This window comes from Larus michahellis, chromosome 8 (assembly GCF_964199755.1).
Source record: "Larus michahellis chromosome 8, bLarMic1.1, whole genome shotgun sequence".
Taxonomy (NCBI): Eukaryota; Metazoa; Chordata; class Aves; order Charadriiformes; family Laridae; genus Larus; species Larus michahellis.
In genome coordinates this window covers 9,030,155-9,047,387 of record NC_133903.1, presented here as the reverse complement: position 1 = coordinate 9,047,387, position 17,233 = coordinate 9,030,155, and the positions used below count along the sequence as shown (strand labels likewise).

The following is a 17,233-nucleotide window of genomic DNA, read 5'->3' as shown; positions in this document are numbered from 1 at the left end:
TCTGCCATGACCAAATCACTGCATTCTCTTTAGACTTTTAAAGCTTCCACTTGTACTGGGTAGCAAGCTACAGCTGCAGCCTGTTCCTCCTCTTAGATGGACCTAGACCTTTTTCCATTCAAGTTTCTTAATTGGATAGAACTTAGAAACTTTCAAAGAAAAACTTCATTTCCTCTTGTCCTTGTCTGTGGCCCAATAAGAGTTACAGGGAATGGCTTCACTGAGCTGCCCTTATTTTACATTTGTCATTCTCTGGCATGCGACTGTTACCTAACCAGCAGCAATGAATGTTTTAGCGTGCCCAAATAACATAGCTCCATGTACTGTGCTCATTACTAAAACATAAAACTTATCAGTGGCCTTGCCACATTGGCGGTGCTCAAAGATTTACATCACGATCACCTCATTAGGAACCCTGTAAACTGTGCTCTTCACTTAGCAAGGATGGTTTAACAAGTCCATAGTATCTTGTTTGAGCAGAAATTGTCTGGCAGTCACAACTGAGGTTTCTATCAGAACCACACCATCTCGTCAGCACAGCGAGGGAGGGCGGGCAGGCTGTCTGGCAGCAGTTGGATGTTTTAACCTCTTCACTAGGCATATTGGCCTGTAATATTTATTAAATGTTAGTAGTAAGTAATTTGCTAAGGATGTGGTCGGTATATGGAACGTAAAAGCGAGGAAGCTGTTGTCAAGGAATGTAAAGGGTTGCAGACGCATTTAAACCCAAGGAATAGCATTTTCTCTGAAATGATGGGAAAGAGTAAGGACATTTTCAAATAGGGGCAGTAGGGGAGGGCAGAGGAGGGGCAGGTACCCCAGGCTGTATGAGCAAGAGCAGTTCTGAGGATTTGTGGTTTGTATGTTCATGTGAGAGCATAGCTTCTGGGCTCTGTGACCTTCTAATGTTTGAGCCCCACCTTGTTCACTGCGTCGTGCTTTCACTGTATTAATTGCTTCTTATGTTATGGTAAGCTCTTCACGGCAGTGGCACCTCTCCTGTGTCCATCTGGCACACTTGATCCCGCGTGTTCTGGCTGTCAAATAATAGATGAACAGCAAACATCTGAATAGCTGTTATTATGCTACTGCTTTCCAGCCGTGGTATTGCTGTGCCACTTTTAGTAATTCAGAAGTGATGGAGAGGTGGGGGAGTGAAAGGGCTGCAGCAATCTTTGTTTCTCTCTGTAGCGGGTGATTCCTCCTTGGTGGCTCTGTAGTTACCACGGAAACGGGAGAGGTATGGCACTGCACCGGCGGGGCTGAAGTGGGACTTGTGGGTCGGCTCGGTGGCAGCCACCCATCGGAGCTTTTCTTTGGTTTGGTGCCTTTTCCCGTCTTTCCCTCAATGGTTTTGTGAAACTTAATTGTTAAACAGGTGATGCTCCCAAATGTTGGTATATTTGTTAAAGAGTCTTTTTATTACTTATTCTGGTAAAAATATGCAGTGTCAGAAAATGAGCATTACTGGTAGTCTGGAGGAGTTGGGTGAGGGAGTGTAGGGATATGATCATGAAGTCTTTCACTCATATAAACTGGAGTCCTGGTTATAGTCCAACTGTCACTACTGGAAGGTCATTTAATGTGTTTGAAATGCACCGGCACTTTAGGGAATAGATTTACTGGAAAAGACTAAGGACCACTTCACTGACATTTGTTCAGTGCAGCATCCTCTGGTTTGATCGAGGCTGAATCTCATTTTAACTAATCAGAAATACATATCCTAATGACCTCTCGCACTAGCTGTACTGGCCTGCAGAGTGCCAGCCTGGGAAACTATGGAGGGAGAGGTGTATGAGAGAAAGGATGCAGCCCCCAGCGTCTCCACGTTGTCCTCACAGCTCCTGGTGGCCGTGCAGTGCGGGCATTGCAATGGGGAGGATGCGCAGGTGTCGTTACTCCTCTGCATGTATTTTAGGGCTGTATCCATCTTTAAGCTGCCTAATGTACTAGCATTAGCTGTGCTGTTTGGTTTATACCTGTGTTAGGCACGTAGATTTTCAGCAATTATACTGGAATTCTTCTGAGGGAATGACTAAAAACCTCTTACCCAGAGACCAGAGCGGAACTCAGTGACTGGCTTGAGATGGACTGTTGGGCTATTCTCCAACTACAGGCAGAAGGGATCTGTTCGATTCAGTATCTCTGTCCCTCTTTTCAATGATAGACTAGATAAGGTTAAACAAGATTTTTTGTAACAAGTTAGTTTTTTGGCAGCTGCCTGGCAACTGTCTGCTTGATTGCTTTAGAGCGGGACCAAGACAATAAATTACCATGTAAACCCACTCTTCTTTTGAATTCTGTGGCAAATAAATACTTTTTCCACACCAGAGACTTCTTTTGAAGTCTGCATTCAACAGGAGATTTGTCACTATGAGACCAAGCTGTGAGGTTTAATTTCCTTCTGCCTAGTTTATGTACACAATTGAGGTATCCCTGTATAGTGAACTTAAACTTTAACTAAATTTATGAGCACATAATGAGATTGTTTCTCCCAGTTACGTTTGTGAAACCTTTAGAACTAGATCACAGACCTTCTCTTGCCTTCCATTTGTCTCCCTAGAGTCTGCAGACTCAAGGTTCAAAACCTTCAATATGGAGTATATCTACTTTTGTAATCCATGAAGCAGAGTTAAGAGAAAATACTAAGCACCTGCTAGCAAAAGCTTAACCATAAAGTTCAGTGTTTTTCCTCCAAAATGGCAGATCCTGAAATTTATTTGCTTATGCTTTAAAACTCTGATTTAAAAAAAAAAAAAGAGTAGAGCAACTTAGGCATGAGAAGTGATGTTTAGGAAACCCTCCTGTAAGGAGTTTCTTGCAACTATCCTTGTGTCTTCAAAAGGGATACTGCCCTGGTATTCACAATTCAGAGATTTAACTGATTGTTTTTTTCATTTTCAGTTGTGGATTTGTTGGTTTTGGTGTTCTTTTTTTTAAGAAAATCTGTCTTTGGAGAAGTAGATGTTCACAGCAAAAAAACTGCACTGAAAAAATAGTAGTTCAAGATGGAGTTCTCTTCTGTTTCCTCTAGTTACCGCACTGTTGGGCTTAGATTTGGTCCTCTCTAAATCTGACATGTTAAATGTGCGCTTGTTAATTGAAAAATGGCTTCAGTATAAACTACAAATTGCATTTGAAAGATGAGTTAGTTGTCTCTTTCTAATACATGCTCCTTTATAGCAGCTGTTCCTCCGTACCAGTTAACACACAAAATGGACTGGAGGCCAGCACAGCGGTTCTTATCACTGTTGCTTTTGCCACAGTTAAAAATGCACTAAATTATTGCCACTGGATTCAGGAGAGGTTTCTGAATTCAGAATGTGTGTGTGATGTAATTTTTATGAAGTCATTCTTTAGATTAGAATTGCAGTTTAGAAAAAGCTGACTTCTACTGTAAGTATAGTAAAATTGTTGGCAAATCCCAGTCTCGCAGAGTGATTGGGATTAATTTCCTGTTGTATGGTACTGCAGCGAATAGCCTCTCTATCCCCAAACTACAGGAAACTACTTAGTGTTTTGTATGAGGTTCTGCAGCGGGTGTTTCAGGGAGCTTGACGTTGAAGGACACGTGCACATCTCCCCTCAGCCCCAGCGGCTGATGTAAAATGAAAACGTCGCAGGCTGTGAAAAAGCGAGTGAGAAGCAGCTCATGTGAAGCTGCGCACTGCGCAGGTGTGTGAGCTGTGCGAGATCGCGTCTGCAGTGCTGCCTCCGTTGTGTGGGATCCCGGTGCGCAGTAATGGTGTGATTGCTGTGTATCTGGAGTAGAAAATGCCAGTTTTGTTGGTTTTGTAACTGACGCTTTCTTAAAGGATTTTACTTCAACTTGTAGCTGAAAATTCATCTCTGAATCTTTCAGTTGATGAATATGTAATTAAAAGGATGAATTTGAATAAGGCTAAAGATTTATAGTCTAAACAAAGGTTACAGTAATACTTCAACAGAAGTGATTCAGTAATGGTTTTGCTCTTGGTTCTTCATCCTGTAGGAGCGTATCACAAGTGCTGCATCTAATAAAACACGATATTCTGCCTTGCACCCCAGTGACTCTAAGCTCAGACGCTGATCCTGTGGTACTCCTTGCTGAGGTGTAAGCAAACAGGATCTGAACTCTTGTAGAAGCTGGCTGCAGGGTGCTCGGATGTGCACGCTAGGACTGGGTACCCTTTGACTATTGGCTTACTTCTTTGTTTCCTGCCTTTTTTTCTGCCTTTTTTTTTTTTTTGTCAAAGAGAAGCTAAAAAGTATGACAGTTGTTTCTCCCTCCAGAAGACGTGCTAAACCTAATCTTCCAAGTGTTAATGTCTTAATTGTTTCTAAGTTGCCCTCTTCTTATTTTAAACAGGTCAACACTATGACAATATTTACTTACAATAATTTGTGGAGGAAGATGTTGACTCTAATATTATCAGCTGTTGCTTTTTGCTCCTAATTTAGGTAAAGGACAATTGTGATTATTTAGGAAAACAGTTCAGAAGAAGGGACAAAATTGTGAAATACAGGACTTAATGTTTAGGAGACACTGGAAGAATTGGATTTTAATCTTGCATGTTAATTTTGAATTAAAATTTTCCAAATAAAGAGCACTTTGCTATTAAAGCTTACTAAAAGTTTCTTTATGAGTCTTAAAAACACTGAACTGGATTTTAAATCAGATTTTTTTTTTATTTAACACAAAATACCTCATTTTGTGTAAAACTTTATGGTTTCTGTACCAGTCTTGTCCTTTTTCTAGGATCTTTTTGATAGATATCCCAGTTTGTGTGTGTAGTAACTCTTGTTAGCTGTCAAAAGGATTGACCAGTCTCTTACGTAGAGGAACTCTTAAATATTGTCAAGAAGTGGTTTTTTTTTTTTTGTAATGTTCTTAAAATCTCGGTATGAATTAAATGCAGTTTCTGCTGTAAGACTTTGAGGTTTAAAGCTCTATTTACAGATGAGGGGAAAAGGCATTAGACAATTAAAGGCATTTTAGGGGTCTGCAGCTCATTTTGTTAGATTATAAAAGTATTTCATCTTGCATGGATGAGGGAGTGATCCTCTGTACAACTCGGCTACCACTTCAGCTGATATTGGCAGGCTTTACAGGAGCGCTTTATCCCTTTGATTAGACCTTGATTGCCGCTCAAGAGCCAGATACAGCTTGCAGCCATCTCACTTCAACTTGTGCAAATGCATGATGAAAGAACACGAAGATAGATGTTTAAAGCATGGCCCCCCTGCATCCTCTGTGTTTGAAAGACTTACTAAGGTTCATCAAAGAAAGAATCCCTTATTTTTGGACAATTCTGAGCTTTGGTTTGCAATTGAGCGCCCCTCAGAGAGGATTTTGAAAGTTTACTTGCCTCTCTGCTATGTATTTTCAGGTGCTCTCACAGTTGGCCTTGTGCGACAGTGTCAAACCATCCATGGACGTGACAGGACCTGTATTCCTCCACGGCTGCCTCCTGAGTGGGTCACTACGTTATTTTTCATCATTATGGGAATCATTTCACTAACTGTCACATGTGGTTTGCTGGTGGCTTCCCACTGGCGAAGAGAAGCTACTAAATATGCCCGCTGGATAGCTTTCACTGGAAGTAAGTGACCTCAACTACACAGTTGACCTGTATGCAGGATAAACTGGTGCAGTCTAAAATAACACTAGAGTGTTGTCAAGGAGCAGTGAGTGTTTAGGGCTCTTACGATACAAAACGTTCCTTCTCTTTAAATACCACATCTGGGGAAAAAATAAAATTCTTCAAAAATCAAGGGGTTGGTATCTTAAGTGACTATAATTGAGAGGGAATAATAGTCTGTGGCCCAAGGTGAGAGAAAGGAAGGCCTGACCCCCCTACCTTCCTTGGGTGGTGCCATTAATTGACCTAAGAATACGAGCAAGGATAGAAGAGGTCAGTCCTGAACTGTGTGTCCGTTGGTCTTTCATACTTCCCCGCTCCTATATATCCAGGACGTATTCCTAGCAGAATGGAATGACTGAAAATTCCATCCCTGAGGAAGAGGAGGCAGTTGATACGTCTGAGGCTTACTATAGTCGGAAATCCATCCCTACTTCAGGTGTCTCACGAATACCTCATTCAGGATTGACGCTGGTTCAGTCCTGCTTCACGCTCACAGTGGGTGTTTTATTCAGAATGTCTGCATCCTAATTGGCGATGCAGGAGGATTGCCCACTGCAGAGCATCTGCTGTGCTTCTCAGCACTGAGACTTTTGCTTCCATAAGTGACCCGCAGCAGTGCTTTAGCTGGAGGGAGGAATACCAGTGTTTTTCTGCCTCCCTCGATTCTGCTCCATATGAGCACCAGCGTAACTCCTCGCAGCTGAGCCTTCTCTAGCAGCTCTGTGTTTCCACACAGGGAAACATATCCTATGGCTACTTCAGTGCAAAAGAAAAACAGTTATAATGAGTAAGGGGAATAACTTTCAAACTTCCTTTTCTTGGTGTGTGTTACAGGCTTAGCCCAACTGTGAAATGGTGCCTTAATGGTGGGGATGACAGCATGAAAAAACTCAAAACCTGAGGGCTTTTAAATTGACTTGAATTATGACATACCACTAAAGGTAGTGTGAACACTAACTAGAAAATGCGAGTTTGTGGTTTACACAGGCATAAATAAGGTTTAATGTAACTTTGTGACATGTAATGGTATCTAATATGAATGAGATTTAACCTTGTTTTGGGGAAGGGAATAATATAAAAAAGCGCACCGCTTCAGCAAAGGTACTTCACTGAGGCACTTGTACAATCAAAGCCATCCTTCTGACAACTTTGCTACACGGCATATTAAATTAATAGTGCAGCTCTTGCAGACAATGGAGCTATTGAAATGCTGTATCTGTTGTGATTGACTTTCATTTATTTTCCGGTGAATGATTAAAATAGCAGACATGAGTGTTACTGAATATTCCATCCCAACTTTTCCAGTGCCCTTGTTTATCTATACATATTTCATGTAGATCTAATGTATGCAGGGAGGGCTTAAACTCAAAATGCCATACAAAATTAAGATGCTTACAGTAAGCTGAAGTCAAAGCTCTAGGGTAAAGAGGGGTTTTGGAGTACTATATATTGATAGTTGATACCACAATTTATTTACCGAGGTTTTTTTTCTTAATTCAGAGCTTATATTTGGGACTTTACATATTTTCATGTTGGTTTGGTTTTTTTTTTAATATCTTCAATCATCACGTCCCTGCGTCTTTAGTTTTTTAGAACTGTGATGGTTAGTTCAGCCAAAAAATCTGATATCCTAAGGCCATTTTTTTCTGTAGATGTCTTTAGGCTTGCAACAGGTCCATTATTAGAAGTCTAAATATAGAAGGACATTCTTTTATTGCAGCACTTGCCTTTTGTTATGAGATGTTTAATAATGAAACATAGTAATTTGTTCTTTTGCAAGTTAGACTTATTCATAATTCTATTAAGATACGATTGCTATGTTGCTGAAATTCTGAAATTCAATGTCTTTGGTATTCATCTCCAATACATATGACTCCATGACCTTTGCATTCCTGCTAACAATGACGGTGGGAAATTTTATTGCTAAACTCACTTGTAAGAAAAATCACTTTTGAAAAAAAGAAGTGAATGGGAGGAAGAGTTCTGTATTTTTCAAAAAATTGGTGAGAGTGAGTTCTGTGGTTCATTGGATGGCAACACAAATTAGTAACCTATTTGTAGATTAGTATTAGGAAACACGTAACCATGTGGAATCAATTTGGAACACCATGAACTGGTCCTTCTTGTGAAGTGCCAGTGCTATGAGATGAAAACGTATGTAACTCATGAGAAGGTAGTAGGGAAAACTTCATAGTTGTATTACATCTCTTCTGCAAGTAACTTCAAGACTAGGCTTAACAGCCTAGTACAGGCTGCTAGCAGGTATTCTTCTCACAGATCTTTCTGAACACAGCATAGGACACGGTATCCTCGGCAGGCAGGGAATTCTGCTGGGACTGCCAAGAGCAGCTCTGGGACTGGCAGCTCCGTTCTCTTCAAATGCAAGGGGGTCCAGAGTAAATCATCTAAGGGCAAAGGAGTCCTCTTCCTCAGCCCTTTCCTCGCCACCCTCACAGCAGCAAGGAGAGCCTGGTAAGAGGTCACTCTTGCCCAGTTCACACTAGAGTTTATATATATATATAAATAGATAGCTTATATTTTTCATGGAATTTTTGCTTGTAATCTTGTTATCTTGGATGACTCCAGATTTTTTCAACCATGTACGTGTAAATATGAGCTATTGCTGAGAATGGTCTTGTCTATCTTGTGTAGCTAAGGGACACAAGAAGGACGAAAGTTTGATCTCTCAATTCTCTTTCTTATATACACTTCTAAAGTGATATGCCCGAGAGAGTATTTACTAGCACAGCATTTGCATCCTTCCCCAGCCATTGGGGGTTTGCTGCACAGAAACTTGTCTTTCTGGCTTCTCCGCAAAACAGCTTTGTGGAAAGGAGAGATACATCCCTCTTCCAGGTCATACTGCGTAAGTGACACAAGTCTTCTAAAGGCAAATGTGAAAGTTCTCCTTCACTTTCTGTAGAAAAGAGTCAAGAATTACGGTATTCCTCCTGATGTGATAGGTATTGTCGCTTTGGGCATAGATACTATCAAAGCTGTCACTGATGTTTGAGTCCTGTTAACTGTAGTACCATACAATGTGATGGAGAGTGGATTCCTTCTTGATGTTCGTTTGTGCACTGCCCAGGTGTTTGTATGCTTCGTTAATGAATGAGGTATTGCAAACTCATACCTGTGCCTCGTGTGTTGATGGCAGCCAAAGATCTGATCAGCTATTCCTTTGCATGGTAATATTTACTGGTTGCTCATGTCACCTAACTGCCCATTACCATCCCAGCTTCTATACCACTTCATCACTAATTATGCCCTGTGACTTAGTGGCATGAGTTGGTAGCAAAAAAGTAACCTGTCTTTGGATCTGTTCGATGTGTCTCTGAAGCTGATCCTTTTTTTGCTAGCCCTACTTCGAATTTATGTAAACCCTTTGTCTTTTCAGGGTGTTCGTTATGCCATCTTCTGGGTTAGAAGATAGGATGTGGTGAACCTATGGTAAATCTCAAACGTTGTAATTTCCATGGTCATTAGGACAAATGCTGCTAGGTTCCATAATTAGAAATGATGTCCAGAGCTTATTCTCTGCAGAGGCCACCTAGGTGGTCTTATGTATATTGTAACAATCTTGGCTGTTGCAGGAATTCACAGAGCTCCCACAAGATCTGTTTACATCTTACACAGATTCAGGTCTCTTACCATCTGCTACAACTAGAAAGGGAATTCAGTCTGTGTCTGCTGCCACTGAAGTGGGTCCTTCTCTGAGATGTATCAAGGGAGGAGATGCTGGACAGAAAAATCATATTTCTACCTTTTTTCCAACAGTCACCAGAGAGGCTGTTACTCTTTTTGCCTCAGGATTTAAATGTTCATGAGGATAATGGACTTACTTTTTGGAATGCAAGTAAAAATGGGGCAGGATAATCGCATTCTTAACTAACAGTAGCTATCTTGGTGTTCCCCGGTGAATAAATAAAGTGCTTCTTGCGTTATTAAAGATTTGTACCAGGTGCTACTTTCTGCGTTACGCATCTCTGAAGAGCCGAGCAGGTACTACAATGAGCCCTCTAAAGACTAGACCATAGCTTTTTCCTTCTTTTAATGCTCTGTATCCTGGATTTTTTTGAAGCTGTCATTGGATGCTCAAAACAATTTCAAGCTAAAGAGTTAGAGGAACTAGATCTTTTTTTTTGACAGCCACCATTCAGAAGCAGACTAGAAATGATTGTGTTTTGTTACCTGAATATTCTTGTTCACAGATATTGTAGTCATTAAGTGTCTTTTCTGCAGATTCTTCTACCCAAGGAAGAATTTGAAATCAAAAGCAAGTACTTTTGAGGGAGAAGTTCTTTATGGGTCGCTGGAAATGTTGCCGAAAATTCATTGAGTTGATACTACCAGATATGGAGAGTTACATTTGGGTTACAGCTTGTATAAGAAATTCCTATTTTCTAGCTTATAAATCTCCTTCTGAAAGAATAACACATTAAGTTAACTGAGCAGTTCGTATGTTGGATTTTCTCCTTAGTTTCTTCTTCTTTAAAAATAAATTTATCATGCAGTCTTTTCTTAATGACTTCTCAAAACTTTGCCATAATTCAGGCTTCCTAATCTGGCAGAGACTTTGATGAATCCGTTTTTCATTTGCTATTTCAGTAGACTGAAAATTCAGACCACACTAAGAAAAATTGCTTGGACACCCTGACAGCAGCACATGTGCACTGTGTGTGTGCACAAGGGAAAAGACAGCTGGTTATTTCTGTAGTAAATGTTTGAAATGTGCACGCGCATCAGCATTCTTCATACTGCTGGCATGTGCAGAATTTATTTTTTCTCCTGCTGTGAGGTACCTGTGCCCTTCTGTCCTGGGGCAGGAGCACAAGGAGACGGTGGGCACACGCTCCGGCCGACACTTGTGGTGCCGCTGGCAGGTCTCACACCTGGGAGCACTGGTGCGTGTATGTACAACACACCTCAAAGAACAGGGGTTTAATAGAGAGGGATAAAGATCTATTCTACAACCATATCCATGAGGCCATCAGAACTTTTCCAGCTGTGTAGTTCTTGAATGTAATAAAGGAGATTTAATCTTGAAAGTGCAGGTTGTTTTCAGAATCCTAAAGCTATTTCCTATAAGTGGGTTATTGTTAAAATATAATAGAAGTTTTGTAAATAACTGGAACGCTCGTCAGGGACAAACTGGATGTAATAGGAAGTGTGCTGAGTTATGATAATGTGACTCATCCTCAGAATATTGTTCAAACTGTTACTAATTGTATGTTGCGTTACTAATCACCCATCAACCAGTGTTTTCTGGACCAGTCCAGTATAGAGCCCTTCGATGTTTGCACAGATCTGCTCAAGAAACACATAGCCAAGCTTTCTCTCCTCAGATGGACCAGCTGTTGGTTAAGATACAATTAAATAAAGGGAAACATTCCTTAAGGATTAGATTGTGTTAGCGTGAAATTACATGGACCAATAATCATGCAGATTAATCCCTTCTAGACTACTTAATGTTTAACATCTAGTCGCTGGTTCTTTGATTTTGTTTTAATAGATGGCCTAACGAGGTAGCACTGAGCAAGAATGTAGTAACTCTGCAGTTGCCAGCCGTTTTTTGTTTGTGCTCTTTTTCTTCCCCATTGAAAAGCGATCTGCCGGTGCCGTTAATTAAGGCGAGAGGCGAGCTCCCTCCAGTGGAACGCTTGATTTGTTTTCCTGCTCGTTATTGTCAGCCGAAAGAAAAGCTGGTCCTGGTGGTGGCTGCTCTTGACCCTGGGTGTTGCGAAGCTGCTTCATGTGTTTCGGAAAGCAAGGAGCAGCTGATGTTCTGATGTTCTGGTTTCCTTTTTGTACATCCACCTAGAGTCAGTTGTAAGCACGAACCATGTAAATAAGTCTAACTGTTCAGGTGAAATAAAAAGCCTCATTTCTTGGTTCTCTTTGTTCATGCAGTCTGAATTTGAAGTTTTTCACCAAGAAGCTTAGATTTAACTGAATCAGAAAACTTCTCTTTGTATTCTGATGGAAAATCTTAAGGATATTTCATTACTTAAGGAAACACTGATATAACTTCAGGAAACGAGTCTATTTTAATCTAAAAGAATATGTAATGACAATCTATGTGTTTTCTATTTTTACCAAAACTTTTACAGAAAAGGAGTTTATGTGGAAGAATGGCAGAGGGCAACTGCAGTTGGAGAAAATCAACTCTGATATTAGAAAAGGAGTTTCTTCAATGTTGACTGTTCATTTGTCTTGACTTTGGGGAAAAATGACTCTAAAATTACTGGAGAAATAATGAGCTCTGTGACTAAACTTGTGGATGGTGGTAGAAGTACATCCTCAAACTTTTATTCTGTAAAGGCAGTTCATGATCTAGTGAGCAGGACTGAAATTACAGTCAAAAAGTCTTTCAGTCTTTCTTGGGAGTAGATGAGGAATGTTTTAAAAGCAAGGTAAAGCCTACTCGGCCATTTCAAGCAAGTTAGGCACTGGAATATCTCAGCTCTTCAGTTTGGTCAGAATACTTTGCTTGCTTTTCTGGACTGCTCTATGAACTGGTAAATACTTTGACTTCAACGCAGCAGTGACCATTTTTCTTTTCTCTTTTCTTTGCAGTGATTCTATTCTGTATGGCAGCCCTAATATTTCCAATAGGATTTTACATCAATGAAGTTGGAGGTCAACCATATAAATTACCCAATAACACAGTGGTTGGGTCTTCGTATGTACTGTTTGTCTTATCCATTTTCTTTACAATAGTGGGACTTCTATTTGCTGGCAAAGTTTGTTTACCTGGCTGATGAATGTCTGAACTGCAGGACTTTATTTTGGAAAAGAGCAAGACATCAGAATTGCATTCTCAGGAGGATGCCTAGATCAGACTATCAAACACTTACTGAAAAGAGGAATGCTTTGACTTGTTCTCACTATGCACTTTGGATGAAAAAAAGGAGAGCCTTTCCCATAACCAAATACAGACAGCGTTGACTAATCTCCTGAGCATATTTAATGCAGTCAGGTCTGCACTGTGATAGGCACTAGTGAAGAATGCTTTACACTGAGAAGCATAATGCCCCACGTTACTGTACTGTTCCTGTTTTTAACGTCTAACGATTTGGAAGTCAAAGTATTTATGAACTTTGTGGTAGACCAGAGGGTTGCAGAGGAATTCAAGTGAGGCTGGCCTCGCTGTTTAGGAGATTAGTATTCTACATCTTCCTTCTGATGAGCAAAGCCTTTGGCACCAACGTGGATCAATCTTGCATTACTGCACCAAGAAGCCAATAGATCAAAACACGTTCTCTAAATGTATGTAACAGCAAGAAGACATACATCCCCTCCTCCCCCATAAGCTCTAGAAAAACACTAAGGAACGTTTTAGAGGGGGATTTCTTCCTTATATTTATATAAATATATATATAAATATATATATATTTTGCTGATGCAGTATACAGTGTGTGTGTATGTGTGTGTGTGTGTATACACATATATGTATATATATGTATATACACACAAGTGGTTCCTGGAAAAGAACTCAGAACGCTTTGCTAGCAAAACACTGTGGTGTGCAAAACTAGAACTCAATAGAAAAAAGCCATTTCTCTGAAGGCCACATAGCTGAGAGTCTTCAGTTTACCTCATTCTTTGTAGCAGCCCTTGATTTTAACAGTTTTTGTAATAGGTACAAACGATCCCATGCCTTTCTAGGTGCAATTTTAAGTTAAGCTAAAATTCTTTTTATGGTAATTTATTTGTATATGAGGGTAGAAGGTGAGATCATGTCATACCTTAAAGTTAAAATCCTAATTTTGGGAAACTGACACTATTTAAATTATTAGCAACTGTTGTACAGAAAGTCTCTTTTTCTACTGCGTTGTTACATTAGCATCCATACATGTTCAAGCACAGCATTTTACCATAGGTAAGCATTTCTCTAGCACATGTAAAATGTAATGTTTAAAGTAATGCAAACACTATCCCACTGCAAAGATGTATTAATTTATTTTCATTTTAATTATTAATTCATCTTTAAAACAAATGAGCAATATAATTGTTTGAATAATTTATGCCTTGTTTACTAAAGTTGTTATTTTAAATGCGGATTTAAGGGCCACCCAAATTGGGAGTAAATATTCCTTAGTTTTATTTTTCAACACAAGGATAAACCTTTGAATCCATAGACCTCTTAATTCACCACTCAGTCTAACCTTGCAGAAAGTACAGTTTAGTGTCCCAGGTAAGCTGTCTGCACTATCGGCGCTGTTTTCATTGAGCTTATTAGAACAACTGCATTACTGAGTAGACATTTTTTCTAAAATGTTAGTGAAAGTGTATTTTAGAATGAGGTTGTTGGTAAAATGTAATTAGCAGTTTCCAAAATAATCGCTTATCAGATAAGCTTAAGTGTTTGAAAGTAAGACGGTTTGCACAATTCGTTTAAACTACGTGCCATTCAGACCTTAGTGGATCCCTGTCTTCCTCCTCCACCTCTTCGCTCTCCCCCTCCCAAGGTATTTTAATGCAAAAAGGTTATTTGCTGAATTAAATATTTTTTCTTTTGGCATTTTTCAACAAACTTGTCATCAGAATGGTCTATAAGCAACTTTTTTTTTCCGGCCAGCTCACTCACAGATAGAAGGGAGTGTTTACAGATCACTCAATTTTTCTAAAGTATGCTAATCTGTAAATACAGCCAGGCACCTACTTGGAAGTAATGGTTTAAGTACAATTTGGTTTCTAATTTAAGCCTTCGTAAGTCCCCAGTGATGTTGGTGAAGATAAAATGCAAGGGTCAGCTGCTGGATGTGTGTCTGAATTTCTGGTGTTATCACTGCTGTATCCTAAGCTGAAGTATTCACTAAAACTTAGACCATAAATTATGTTGCGGAAAAAGAAAAGCTCTAATTTTTTCATAAATGTCATTCTTGTAAATAGTTCTAGGAGACTTTTGTAACTGGAACACAGGTGGGGGGGAGAGTTTCTCATCTGCTAATATTTCTCGCTCCCCAGCTTACTTATTTCAGTTATAGTGACATCATGTATACAGTGGATTTAGGCTTAGATTAAATGGATCATCATTTGAAAACAAAAAGTATAAACACTTATCTTGGAGCATACCCAGACTGTGGCTGGCTGGCTGGAAATTTATCTGACCTGCCAGTGCTATTGCTATGAATTATTAAATGATAGCAGAGGTTTAACGAATAAATTGTTTGATTAAATATTTCAACATTTTAAGTCCAGAAATAGGTGCAGCCATCTGCATTTTAAAAAAACCCACCCAGTAATTGAAGAGACAGCTGTCAACAGTTGCTTTTAATAAGGTCACTAAGTACTATATAGTACAGTATTAATTTATAGCAGAAAATCATATCTTGTAAACTGTATATAAAACACTGTTTTATGGTGCAATCATTTGTCAAACTTATGTCTGTTACTTTTGTTTTAAAGTTGTGTGCGTTCTTTTCATACCTAAGAGCATCACTGTAAAATCTGCTGAAGACTATTTATAGGTTTTATTTGCACAAGGTTTTGTTTTAAACTACAGGAAGTTCGTATTGAACATGCCTGAACATCTGTAGACTTTTTCAGTTCATGAAAAGCAAATGTTTCCGTATGAATCTTTCTCCAAAGGTAATCCTGTATTTGTGTTGAGTGTTTACATAAACTTTTCTGATTCTGCCAGCTGTTATTTTTAACTTTTTGAAGGACAGCTCATTTCATGTGTCACTAGAGATTCTTATTTAGTCTTTTGCTTCAGAATTCCCTCAAAGGTTTGATGTCCCACCATAATGTAATTTGGGCACGCTTTGTCATTTACTTGGCTAACAAAATGTAAGATCGGAAACTTAAAATACCTTCGGAATGAGAACTAGTTAATTTGTTTGTGTAAATCTTACCGTTGAGCTCAGCTGAAATAATCGCCTGGAAGCTGTTTGTCTCAGACCTGTGGAGGGCGTGCTTCCCTGAATGCTCCAGTCTAACCATTTAACATCGTTTTTCGTTGTTAATCTTGCTGGCGAGTGATACCAGTTTCCCGAAGACGCTGTGAGTGTGCACCACCACCTCAGCCCCGTCCTCTGGCTGCAGGAACGCTGCCAGATTCGGGCCCTCCTGTCATGCCTGTGTTTCAGAGCCGTTGTTTAACCACTTCAGAACACAACTGTAGATTACCGTTTGCCCCAACACACACACACACAAAAAAAAAAAAAGCTGTCCTTTAAAACCTTTGTGAAGGATGAAAATAATGAAGGAAATGGTGTCTGCAAGCGGGTTGTCCTGCCTGGGCGTCGCGTCGCTCCCCGCTCGAGGCCTGACCGTCTGCGTCCCCCGCCCCGGCCTTTACTGAGGATTGTTTTCTAATTGGTTAGAACATTTTTCAATTAATGATTTCCGAACAAATGTTAATACAAACTGTATAAAATGAACATAATTTTCTTCACTTGTATTTTTGTTATTGAGCAAGTTTATCAAAATAAATTGTCTACTAAAGCGACTGGCCCTGGCTGCGCTGAGTGGAACGGGTCAGTGAGTGCCGGGAGGGGCCTTGGCCTGAGGATGCTGAGGGAGCCTGGGGGGTCCCTGTCACCATGTCACCCTGGATCGGGATGTGCCCAGGCCCGGGGGAGGGAGGGAGGATGGGGAAAGGGGGTCCTTTCCCCTGGTGAGGTGAATCTCTGGGGACGGGGGAGCTGAGAGGCCTTTCCCTGTGAGGTGAGGAGGGTCTCTGGGGATGGGATGACCTGGCAAGATGGCTGCTCGGACACCTGCTGCCGAGCCAAAGGGCTCGGGGAGCTGGGAACAGAGTGAGGCGGAGGAGCCCAGGAAAGTGAAAAGCAGCATTTTGTGATCATTTTTGCTCTGGTTTTATTGCCTAGACCCAAGGGGCAGCTCACCTACAGGCCTCCGTCGCCGTGCCTCACAGCCCAGCTGTCTCCGGCTCCCGCCGTGGCTCACACTCAGCCCTGCAGCTCCGGGTTTTGCTTTGGTTAATCTTTTTGTCTCCCAGCAGCTGTGCGTACACACAATCACTGCATAAAATCCCTTAACAAGTAACTTGCAGAATAGTTCCTAAATGTGTTTTCTATAGATGGATAATTGTAACTTCTCTTGGCAGTTATTTTTTAACTTGCTGTTGTCCCACATGCAATGTAGTTATCGTAATTGCTGACAATATTAATATCTTTTAAAATATTGTATATTTCTGAGAATTTAAGCTTTTTACTCTAATACTTTTGTCTTTTTTTTTTAACAAGGCTAAGTCTATTCATATAATGGATACACACATCAGGAAAATGGCACAGTTGGACAACGATCAGGTTTTGGAAAGAGCTGGGTAAGGTTACTGTTATAAAATCTTGTTGGGGCTTCAGAGGTAGATATAGAGCAAATAACTGTAGCTCGTATCAACTATGTACTATGTCGCTTCAAAACATTTATCATGTATCAAATGGAACGTGTAAACAAATGTCAAAGTATAAAACAGTTCCTACAGAAAAAACTTTATGTCAATACAGAAATATTATGGGTAATGAAGTCATCCCATAAAATCCATTGTCTTGTAGGGTGAAATCCAGTCTACAGGGTGATCATCCACCGTGGCAAGATTTTACTATCTCTGATCTAGGAGCAGGTAATGGATTGCTGGT

The 17,233-nt window shown here is 40.2% G+C and overlaps 1 protein-coding gene across 2 annotated transcripts in view; it reads left to right on the top strand.

The window, feature by feature from the left end:
* MOSMO (modulator of smoothened) overlaps window positions 1-16,076 on the top strand; it is a 31,985-nt gene extending 15,909 nt beyond the window's left edge. The window contains exons 2-3 of one of the 2 annotated variants that reach the window (XM_074598434.1): window positions 5,370-5,582; window positions 12,201-16,076. In XM_074598434.1, coding sequence (XP_074454535.1) covers window positions 5,370-5,582; window positions 12,201-12,385 — 398 coding nt within the window. In that variant the 3' untranslated portion in view covers window positions 12,386-16,076. Of the gene's footprint in view, window positions 1-5,369; window positions 5,583-6,458; window positions 6,548-12,200 lie in introns of those variants that run through there. The other variant, XM_074598435.1, reaches the window with a different exon arrangement.
* The last annotated feature ends 1,157 nt before the right edge of the window (window positions 16,077-17,233 follow it).